This window comes from Micropterus dolomieu, linkage group LG19, assembly GCF_021292245.1.
Source record: "Micropterus dolomieu isolate WLL.071019.BEF.003 ecotype Adirondacks linkage group LG19, ASM2129224v1, whole genome shotgun sequence".
NCBI lineage: Eukaryota > Metazoa > Chordata > Actinopteri > Centrarchiformes > Centrarchidae > Micropterus > Micropterus dolomieu.
Genome location: NC_060168.1, coordinates 18,759,938 through 18,772,339, shown reverse-complemented (window position 1 = coordinate 18,772,339; position 12,402 = coordinate 18,759,938). Strand labels below are relative to the sequence as shown.

Sequence of the window (12,402 nt, the reverse complement as noted above, 5' to 3'; positions counted from 1 at the left end):
TATGACTGCAGGTTAGCAATTAAGCAGGATAAATGCAGCAGCCCTAGATCACTGTGAATTACAACGTCTACTCTGCAGCTTAGAGTTACGGAAACAATCTTCATCTTCATCCTATTCCTCTTTCACATCACTCAAAACCACCACCTCCTCCTCCTCCTTGTCTGCCAGCTCCTGACATTACTATCCACTCCTTGCTACACAAACACTATCACCTAGTGTGCATCTCCCTGTTCATCAGGCTCCTCTGCAGGTGAACATGAACAACACAGTTCCAACTCCAAGTTAAAAAAGGTTGTGAAATTGTGATCACTGAAAAAGGACAGAAGGAAAGAAAGCTACAAAAAAGCAAATTTAAGATGCCAGAAAGTTTAATAAAGGGTTCTTATTGTACAAATCCCTGAAGAATAATAGCTTATAACAATAAGATCTGTCATAGCTTATTCATCCATCCTGCTGATGCATAACTATTCTCACTTAGCTGCACGTTCATTATGCGTGGTAATGCAGCTGACATTTAAGTTCACCACATTCACATAACATCCCCTCATTATCTCATGAGGCAAATAAAATAAATTAAAACAAAAAATATCACATCAGCCATAATTACACTCTATTAAGCAAGAAGATGAAACGCGGACATTATTAGCAACTGAACATAGTATTTATAAAGCTAATAATCTAGAGCATTATAATGAAAATGTACACAACATAGTGCAAACTGACAGCACAATCATTAAATCATTAAAAGCCGAAATGAGGAAGAATAAATTTACCACATCTTCCACCTCAGGTTTTCTTATAGAAGCATTATATTGAGCACATATGCTCCCGGACATCATTAGGTTGAGTTCATCTCCCACATTATGTCAAGATTAAATCTATTCGCCTATATTTTTATACAGTGGAAATGAGCATGTATTACTTACAAGTCAAAATTAAATAAAATGAGCTATGCAGCTTCATTTTTTTCCTGCCTTCAAATGACTGACAGTCACCATTCACCACCCACTCTGTGTTTTTTCAGTGAATAATGACGTGAATGATGTATGTGGCCAAGCAGAGTGCCAGTCATTCGGATGTTGTCAATCACACTGAGGTGAGCTAAAGTCAAAATGAGGACGCCCTAATATTGTGATTTGACATTGTAATCTCTCACTATGTTGTGATTTTGAGAAAATCTGTTGACTCCAGATAAATGACCTGAATTGTGTGTGTTTTAATGATGCTGCAATGCTCATTCAGCCTTGATAATGCTGAGCGCATTTGTCACAAGAACTGTCACAGCTGCAACAGCATAATAACATCACAAACTCTGGCAAAGGCTGATAAATTTCCCGCCCACCCCGACATAACAAATCCCAATTTATTTTCTTAAACTGTGAATCTTTACAAACTCATGTTGCGTTAACAAGCATTGTTCAAACCCACACAACTTATTTTAAATATCAATCAAACTTACCAACTATGGCAGGTGTATAAAATGGTTCACAAAATGTCTACATGACAGCTTGACTTAAATTTGATATAATGATGAACCAAGAAAAAAAATGCCTTGGATTTGAATATTTCATTCAGTGAAAGCATTATGCGGGTCCAAGGAAGAGTTGGAGTGGTACAGTATGTAATACTTTCATACAAAAGTTGAGGAGATCTAAGAGGAAGTTTTAGGGACACTGTGAACGCCTGGCAATGTCTCTGTCTCTGACCAATGGCAGCTGTGAGCCAGTCAGACAAGATCACACAAGATGTGATATCCGTCCAGTTGTGGTTTAGTTGTGGGTTCCAAATGTATGATGTTATTTCTGGGTTTCAACAAAATCAGAATCCTCCTTTTAAAAACATTTTGCATTTGTACAAATCAAAAAAGTGATATATAACCAAAGATAATTGTTTTTATAATTATTTTAGGGCGTTCTGTACCTTCATTAGATAGCTAAAGTAGACAGATGAGTGGAAAAGAAGTGAAAGAGAAATGACGCACAACAAAGGTCCTGCCGAACATGGATCTGGGATATTGTGATTCCTGATTAGCGCCTTAACCAATAGGCCACCAGGACGTCCACAACATAGATAATTTTTATTATCTGGCACAATCTATAGTCTCGCTGGGCCTGGGAGATAGTTCAAACTTTTATGCTAATGAGTGTCATAAGGACACGATCATATAGTGTTTTACACAATACTGTTAAAATACTGCTTTACTTTAAATTAATGATACTAAGCCAACTGTATAGTGAAAAGATATTATAACACATTCGAATGCACTGAACATTATTATTTTTTCAGATGTGATGCATACATTTTCCATTTTCATTACAATGAATAAATGTAAATGCTCCATATTTGTCTAGTGCCTTTCTAGTCTTTGCAACCACTCAAAGCGCTTTTACACTACATCGCATTTCACCATTCACTCACATTCATACACTGAGCCTAAGTGCTCAAACAGAAACTTACATTCTCACACGTTCATACACTGGTGGAACAGGGGCAATTCGGGGTTCAGTATCTTGCCCAAGGACACTTCCACATGCAGCGGATTGAACCGCTGACCTTCTGATTAGCGGGCAACCCGCTCTACCTCCTGAGCCACAGCCGCCCAGAATATTGCAAACCCTTTTCCCTGCCCTACAGCACACCTACCAACATCAGCATGTGGACATCTGCAGTTCAAATTGCAGACAATAAGCAATGTTTGGCTCCCAAAATGACCTACTCCAGCCAAAGTGGCTCCCATTCAAACTTAGCGAGGACTGGCCCAGGTTCAGAACAGCTGTTAACCTCTTGCCGACACCACAACCCTCACATCTTGAATCAATTCTGTGCTCATTCCACTCAGCCTCTCCTGCCTCCTATCCCACTTTACTTTTTTCCTCTTCTTTCTTTTTTGTCCACATTTGGTCTGCTTCTAACTGACCACTTCAATTCCCCCCCACCGTGCCCCTCTCTCTCAAACAGATGCAAGGCCTCAGTCTGACAGCTTTATCTCTGATGCTGTCCACATATTCTGGGATAGTTCCTAGAGATCTATCACATCCGAGTGGCACCTAGATCTAAAACAGGGAAGAAAGGCTTATGGATACATTAGAGTTAAACAAAAGGCAAGCATGACAATGTCAGAAATAGGAATGCACCGAATGTTCGGCCACCGAAATTAATCGGCCGAAAATAGCAAAAAAACCCCACTTTCGGTGTTCGGCCTAATAAGTCAAAAGACCGAAGTTAGCAATAATAAATATGCAAAGTCTGGTTAGACTTTCAAAATAAAGCATCACGTTGTGAAACGGGAGGGGGTTTCTGTTGTCAAACGTCACAATTTGGTTAGGTTTAGGCACCCAAACTACTTGATTAAGTTTAGGAAAAGGTCATAAGGTTAAGGTTAGGTTATCCTACACCGGCTTTCAGCGTTCATAAATGATGCTACAGTGCTTCCCCCACTATGACACTAAGAGGCTTCTCAGAGCATTACAAATTAACGCCAATGGGTCTTGACCATGCATCCATATGTGATGACTTGGGAGTGAGAACAGGTTGAAAATGTATAAATTTACAAATAAAAACAGTGACTGCATGAAAGCAAGAATTTAATTTCATTATATGCCACTATCCCACTCCATTGACGTCCTCTTTGCTTGAAAGTGGAACCGCAAATGGCTTTAGAAATATACCAACGACAAACAACACCAGTGGATTCGATCCCACAGATATTCCAGTAGAAAGGTAAAGAGAGGCAAGAGGAGACCTGATACAAAGGATTAGGCAGCAGTGCAGCCATCTCCACAGAGCTGATTCATATTCTGCACACAGTGGGATCAGCTTCAGAGTACATAAACCTAGACAGGTCTTAGCTAAAGACTTACACCTCATTGTTTCATCAGTAGACATACATGTCTGAGCATTAAAATCCACTCTGCGTCTGTCTGATGTGATTCTTTCCTTTTTCCATCAGTCGTACTACACACATGCTTACAACCTTAACAGTGAACTAATTTAGTTTCCTTCCAGCTGGCAACACAACTCAGGAAAGACTGGCTGCTGCATTGACTGCATCCTCAAACAATGCTTACTGCACATTAGCTGTGTCTGGATGATGCCTCCCTGCCATGAAATACAGAATGTGAGCTAGGCTACCTACACCTCATTACAGAGTGCCCTCATTAAAAAGCCACCCGAGAACACGACACGTCACAAATCTGAATGAGCACAAACACAGACAGCAAGAGAGAGACAAAGTGGGACACAGCAAAACGGAAAGACAGAAAATCTGATCATCTGTCAAGTTGCAATATGAATTCAGAAGTGTTGTTGAACGCAAAATCAAGAACTTCGCAACTCTGACAAAGTTCCAAGTCTGAAACTCTGCTGAAAATGTGTAAAATGGCAGTAAAACAAATCATACAACACGTCCTCATACAACAATTGCCAATGACTCCCAAAACAACAAATGTGACATTCCCCAAATAGACATATGTGATGTCATGGTAACAATAATAAACACACAGTTGATGTTGTTTAGTTAGGTTTAGGCACCAAAACTACTTGGTTAGGTTGAGGAAATGATCATCGTTTGGGTTAAAACAAGTCACAAGTCACATGACAAAAGTCACGTGACTTAACTTAATTTATGTGCGTAAGTCAATGTAGGCTTTTGGTTTCACACAGGACACGAACAGTGGCCTCCTGCTTAAAAGTATGCGTCATAATAAGCTGCTTCTACATGAGACCTATACGACCGGATCTTTGGGGAGGATGCTCTGATTCTAAATCAAAGTAGTTTTTAGGGTAATGCTCTTTGTCAAACAGCCTCATTGAGTGTCTCTTCTCTGCTGCCTATTAACATCCAGCCAGCTACCTGGCACTGAGTAAATAACAGATGTGTGTTAAAGCCCAACAACAAAAATTATTATAATTATTATTATTATGACTGCAACAGATTTAACAATCCTACACCACCACTGTGATAAGGAGTGAGGCCTATCAAGAAAGAAACATCCTACACATCATCAAGTCAACACATCTTTTCTGAAGACTGAAGAGAAGATAACTCCCCAAAGAGAAGCAATGGAGAACAGCATTGCTGCAGTGTGTGCTGACATACTGGAAACTGATTCACACTGCGTTTGATCATATCTTTGGCACCAATACAATATGATGCAAACACGAAGGAGAGGAATCCAGGTCATGCTCAAAGCCCTTCAGAGATTTTTTACTTTGCACAAACTTCTCTCACTCCACCAAGTCTCTCTTTTTTTATTCCCTGTCTGTATTGTATTGCATTATTGCTGAGCGCTTTCTTCCACACAGTCCCTGTATCTGTTTCGGTCAAAAGATCATTGGTTGTCACGCTAACACTCACGTCCTCTTTTTTTCTTCCTCTGCTTGCCCTCTCAGTCCTGCTCTCTCTTCTTTCTTTTATCTTCCTCTTTACTTTTCCTCCTTCCTTTGTTGCTCGCCTCCTCCTCTACTTTTCCCAACATTTCCTTCTTTCTGTCTCCATCTTCATCTTTTTTCTCATTTGTCCTCGTCTCACCTCTTCTCTCCTCCCGTCAAACATGAAGAGCCACTGCACATTAACGTGAACTCACCAGAAAACATTACGCTCCCTCATTCCTCACATCAGTAATTAAACTAGCCCTCTTGAAATTGCATCACGAATAGCTCTGAACGGGTACAAACAAAGCGGGAAAACATATAGTTTATTTTAATGATAAGTCGATGTAGCATGCACCCCCCCATGCTATTGCTCCTCATTTGTTTTTGATGAATAAGTGATGAGATTCTGCTGTTGTTGTTGGCGGTGGCGCAACATCGGCATGCAGACAGAGAAAGACAAAAGACGACAGCCTTTTTTTTTCTCTCAGCGCGCCTTTGACGAACAGTTTGTCTGTACTTAATGAATCACACAGCGATCATTTAATTGTGATTGGGTGAGTGGCTGCAAGAATTGTGTTTCATGGACCTCACAGTGACACAGAGAAAATGGAGTCTGGCCCGGCTAATAAGAAATGAACTGCGGACAGAGTGATGGCGGCACCAAAGTGCATTTGTCCTCTGTGGCCATTAATGTCAAATCTTGGACAGAAATTATGGTGTTTATTAAGAGTGAGTGCATTAAGACAGAAAGTCTGCGCTTGTGTGTGTGTTCGTGCATGCACATGTTAGTGATGCACTCAGTGGCTACGCATTAGTACTCTCTGGCTGGATTGACACAGTACCTCCATTAAATCACAGCATGAGCCCAAATGGAAGAGTGGCTAGTATAATCTGCAGACAGGTATCGGTTCATTCCAGGACACCAAAGTGTAAACCCTCCTCCAAGGTTGCAATTACATAACTGTCCATTTAAACAGTTTGAGAGTGGATGGTTGCCGAGAGCTCCGGCTCATCCTTTATTCTTGAGACATGGCTTGAGTCTGATTGTCTGGAGAGCTACCACTGGCTAAGTACAAGAGGCCACCGAGATCCTAACTGCTATTTAGTGTTTTCATTTTCAAGGCAGTGCATTGCATCAGTCACTGGATCGAATGGCAGACAAGATCAGTCTGCGCAAATACAGTACATTTCAGCGATTGTAAAGGGCTGTTTTAGATAAGATAAAATCCATTTTAACGATGCTGCAACATTGACCTTTCATGACCCCACGACTGGGAACTGAAATTCACTTTCAATGCTAATCAGCATTTATATATATAGCTATATAGTGTGGGGAACTGAAAGAATGGAGTGCTGATTTTACTGCTAGCACAAACAAAACTACGATCCAGGAGGAGTGAGAGACATTACAAGAGAAGGAAAGCAAGAAAGAAAAGGATCAAGGGTCACTTTCTACCGCTGGACACTCAGATGTGTGTGAGAGACAAAGTGTAAGGAGCGTGGAATCAGAGCAGTCACCAATAGCAAAGGCAGTAAGCTGTATACAATCATTAATAGTGACATACTTGGGTGTGAATTGGTGTCTCGGAGAGAGAGAGAGAGAAAGAGAGAGAGAGAGAGAGAGAGAGAGATGCAATCTCAGTCCTGGCCTCCTCCTGAACGACACAGAGATCAGAGGTCTGCTGTATGCAGATGACTTAGTGTTGCTTTCACCTACTAAAGAAGGTTTGCAGCAGCACCTTAATCTCCTGCAGAGATTCTGTCAGACCTGGGCCCTGACAGTAAGCACAGCAAAGACTAAGATAATGATCTTTCAGAAACAATACAGAAATCAGGTTACACACAATTTCTATTTAGACACCACTAAATTACAACACACAAAAAACTACACTTACCTTGGCCTCAACATTACATACACAGGGAACTTCAACATGGCTGTGAAAAATCTGAGGGACAAATCAAGGAGAGCTTTCTATGCAATAAAAAGAAACATTAAAATATATATTCCAATTGAAATTTTCCAATTTGTACTAGAACCAATAATTCTATATGGTAGCAAAATCTGGGGGCCAAAACTTAATAATGAATTTGACAAATGGGACAAAACAATCATAGAATCTTTCCATATGGAGTTCTGTAAGAGCATCCTGCAGGTGCTGAGAAAAACACCAAATAACCTGTGCAGAGCAGAGCTCGGCCAATACCCCCTCTTACTAAAAATACAGAAAAGATCACTTAAATTTTACAATCACTTAAAATCAGTTAACCCCCAGACATATCATCACAAAGCCCTAACAGCTGAAACCAGAGAAGAGTCCCCTTAGCCATCTGGTCCTGAGGCTCTCTGCAGTAACAAGTCCCCAACAGCCTCAGGACAGCAATACCAACTAACACCCACAGAAAGAAAAATATATTGAATACTGGAAAGAAACGACCAAAACACAAAGTAAATTACAATGTTATCTGACCCTAAAAAGAGAATTCACACTGGCAAATTAGCTGAGTACAATAAAATGTCCCAAATTAAGAAAAATGTTGACAACATACAGACTGAGTGAACACAGCCTGGCCATAGAAAAGGGTCGCCACAGACAGAGGTGGCTACCACAAGAGGAGAGACTCTGCTCCCAGTGTGACAGAGGACAGGTAGAGACAGAGCTGCACTTTCTAACCTCATGCCCTAAATATAAAACACTAAGACAAAAACACTTTGCAAACATTTCCCAAATATACCCCGAATTCGAATTCATATCAGACACACAGAAACTCTCCTATTTACTGGGAGAAATGCCCAAATGCGAAATAATTGCTGCAAAATATGTCTCCTCATGCCATGAAGTGAGGACAACCAGTGGAACCTCAGACTAACAAATAATTGTACAGATTTTCAAATTATTATTATGTTGATCATTTGATATTTTAGTAATTGTTTTGTTTTTACATTTGATACTGATTTCTTATTTATTTATTTATTATTTTTTAATCAATTATTTTTTTTTTGTCTATTAATATATACACACACACACACGTTACTGTTTCATTAATTTATTCTATTTTATTTTATTTTATTTTATTTTAACACAAACACACATACGCTTTGATTACTTTACGCTTTAATTACTTGTTTAATGAAATGTATGGGGCTGATTGTTCTTATGTTGTATGTATGATGCTTTGGCAATGTTGTTGTTACATTGTTCATGCCAATAAAGCTAATTTGAATTTAATTGAATTGAGAGAAAATTCATGCAGGCTGAGCTTCTCTGTTGTGAGTTATTCATAGGCCTAAACGTGAAACCCTGGCTTCTTATGAGATTGTTTCTGAAGCTTGACGCATTGATTGTGCCGGATGAGGGACTGCATCGGCTTTAACGAAAATCCAGAGTAGCTTATTGGTGTGGAAAGGGAGCCAACAGTGGCGGCTGGTGCATTTATAAATGGAATGGAATGGTCTAAGGCTGGGCGGTATATCGGTATACCGATATAGTTTGATGTTGAGTTAACTGATATATTTCATAAAGTCCTGCCAGGGTTTACTCCTCTCTCTCCCTCACCGCCGTCTACTCACAAAGTCTCTAACCACATGGAGGGAGAGACAGTGCCGGTCAACACTGCTGAAGACCTGGCTTGTAAAAAACAACGGTTCAGTCAGTGTTTTTTCCCCACACATACACTTTATTTTGGCGGGCCGCCCAGGTATATTTGGCGACACATTGTAGCATTTTTCAGAGAAACAGAGAGTCATTATGTTAAAAATTGCGACATGGTGGATATTTTTGCAAGCATGGACCAAGTAAAGTGACAGTGAACACAATAGTGCAGATGTAATTCATTAGCTACCACATTGGTTTTGTTTTGAAAGGCTAACATGCGGTGCAGCTGCTGCTGTGAACAGGAGGAAAAGTCCAGAAGACAAGTTCTGTCTTTCTGAGAGAGAGCTGGAGGTGAGAAAAAAAGTGTTTTGCGGTGAAAAAGTAGCTGCCTGTTCTGCCAGCTGCCTGCTCTCATTGGCTGGATGTGGATGTCGAGTCGGTCGACTCCTCCAGATATTTGGCTTGCTAGATATCTGGCAGACGTCGGCGATGTGTTAGAAATGTGTCGGGGAGCCGTTTTGATGAGTCATTGTGTATTTCATACATAACGACTGGCGACCGCCGCTGATTTACCCCCAATCACAGCCTGACGGTCGCCGAGCTCGCCGAGCGGCAAATCGGGCAAAAAATCGTGTAGTGTGAACTAGGCTTTAGAGTTAATGACTTCACTTGAGACTCACCTAACACCTAAACACACAAAGACATAAACATTTTGCATACCTCAACCTGTTGACATATCTGGATGAGCTTGGCCATTTGGTTCTCCAGTTCACTGTTCCTCTTCACCAGGTTGGTCAGGTTGTTTTCCAGGGTTTGCTGTTGGAAGGGAGAAGGAGGAAAGATTAAGGACAAATGAGACACACATTAGCATATATAGCTGTCACAGTGTTCATTGACAGCAAAGGTTAGGTAATGAATGTAGAAACACGACAATGTTATTATGTATTTAAATTTTAAATGTTCAGCTAGCCAGACACTATCCAAAAACGGACTAATTGAAACTGCGTTTTACAACAATAAAAAAAATTGTCATTATCAGTTATTTGAATCTGGAAATAGTGGAACAGTTTTTGACATTTGTGATTACATACATGATTTCTTCAGAACAACATTTTTGGTGATTTCAGTGCCGTGTCATCAACCTAATACCCACTAGGTACTGGTTCATATCTTTAAATTCATTAATTTCTACAGTTATCCTGAAAATCAGAAGGATTGTTTAGTTTGTAAGACCTGCGCTGTAAGGTTGTGCCCAAAACTTAGTGCTTTCCTGGTACTACATTGAAAATCAAATGACATAAAAAGCAACTGACAAATTACTAATAGTAACTAAAGCCATTTCTGTACACATTATTGAGTCAGCTACAATGAATAAATAATATACTTAAATGTGTTATAAAATTATGTCATTATTAAGTTATGTTTTCTGTGACATCAAAAGGAAATATCACAACACTATATTACTCCTTTGTTCCATACTGATGCTCTACTCTGTGCATTCTTCTGTTGATCATGGCCTGGGGTTTGCTTTATAACATATGAAATCCATGCTAAAAAGTTTCTGTACAAATGTTTAACGGTTGTTTGGCAACCAGTCATTACAAATAGTAAATACGTCCAAATGATATCAAGGCCTGTGAGAGAATTAGGTTGCTATAGTCCTGGTAAAAATTAGGATGGATCACAGTGGTCATGAAACAATGTGCTAAAAAATATATTTTTATGACATGAAAGCATGTTGAAATACAGAATGACACTTTTTGTACAATGTTGAATGAACTGAATGAATTCATTAATAATCAAAAAGAAAAGTGGAAATCTCACTGACTAATTCTTTCAACCAAAGCACAGGACTTTAGTTTCAAAAGGTTCTCTGTGTTGAAATGCTCTTTAAATTTCTGACAAAAATTTGTATGGACTTCGACCATCATGTTGAAATAATTTAATATCAGGGTCACACCGACACGCCAATACCTTCGAATTAAATATATTTATCGCTACCGGTAAGACAATTAACGATCAACAATTGTTAACAATTCTATCCTACAATGCAATTGAGTGGTTTTATATGATAGTTTTATCATATTGTCTGTAATATGATGATTTAACTGCCTGACCTTGCCATACTTTACATTAAAGCCACAAAACAGCCATATGATCCCTGAAAAATTAAACCAATCAACCTCCACACAATTTTAATGATCAAACAGTAAATTACTATCCCGCAATTGTGACTGTGTTTATCAATTGTAGAACAAAAGACACACACGCACACACATATACAGTACAAAAGATGAAAATGGAAACAAGCAAACAGCGATCCAGAAATAGAACTGCCGTTCAAAGGAAACAAATCAACGATGGCGGCAACGACGATGGGTATCAAAACAACAACAACAACAACAACCACAGCTGCAAAGAGAACAGCAGAACAAAGCAGCAGACAAGCGGCGGGTGTTTGAAGTAGCTCTACTCATGCAAGTGAAAGGGAGGTGGGCTGGACAAGCACCTGGCCACGACTCTGACTGTCTGACTGTACCTCAGTCTGTCTGTCCCGTCTGTCAGGTGGCGTCCCTGCTCTCCAGTACCTCCTCTGCCTGTCGCTCAGCCTGATTTACTCTAGCTGCCTGTTGTCTGTTTGACTTTGCACCCACTTAATTATTTATCTAGCTGCTTATCGCCCTCCCTGCATCCCTTCCTTATTCACCCAGGTGTCTACCTGTGTGCCAGTCTGCCTCTCTGCGTCCAAACAGTAGGGATAGGGGAGGAGTGGTGGGAGGGGTGGGTGGGTTGGTAAAAGGCAGCCAGGGAACTCACCGCAGCGCTTGTCTTTGAAGCCTCCATTACCGCATCTGACACTCTGCCCGGGCTCACCTGATAAGCCTACAAACACACACACACATACACCCACATAAGTGCACACATAAACACACACACAGGCAAGCCTGATCGCACATGTGCCACCTAAGCGCACAGCAACAGAAGAGAACTATTTCCAGATAAAGTTGCCACAAGCACCCTTCTTAAAGTCTTGAATGCAGATGAGACAGTGTGGCTCACAGTGTCCGTTAATATTTGTTTTCCCCGAAACGGGTGCGGGAGTTACGAGCGTTTGGTTGTTGTGTCGCAGCCCTGTGTGAGTGTGTTTTTGTATGAGGGAGTTTGAAGTGGAACATCAGTGAGAGGGGACAGATGGGTCATTAATTAGCAAGCTGGAGACGAAGATGATTAATACATCAGAACACAGCTGCCTCCCCCGAGACTGCAGTGAAACAAACTCCTCTGTTCTCTACATACATGCATGTGTGTGTGTGTGTTTTTGCCCGTCTTTATGTGTAAGTCAGCGGGTGTATATGCACACATACAGTTGCGACCCATTTGAGCATGCATGCTGTCGGACAAAAACGTATGTTTCTGTGTGTGTGTGTGTGTGTGT

General features: G+C 40.4%; 1 protein-coding gene across 1 annotated transcript in view; it reads right to left on the bottom strand.

Annotated features, from left to right (window-relative positions):
- LOC123958223 (probable E3 ubiquitin-protein ligase MID2) overlaps window positions 1-12,402 on the bottom strand; it is a 64,486-nt gene that overhangs the window by 18,282 nt on the left and 33,802 nt on the right. The window contains exon 4 of the mRNA XM_046031479.1: window positions 9,687-9,782. Within this exon, the coding sequence (XP_045887435.1) occupies window positions 9,687-9,782 (96 nt within the window). The remainder of the gene's footprint in view (window positions 1-9,686; window positions 9,783-12,402) is intronic.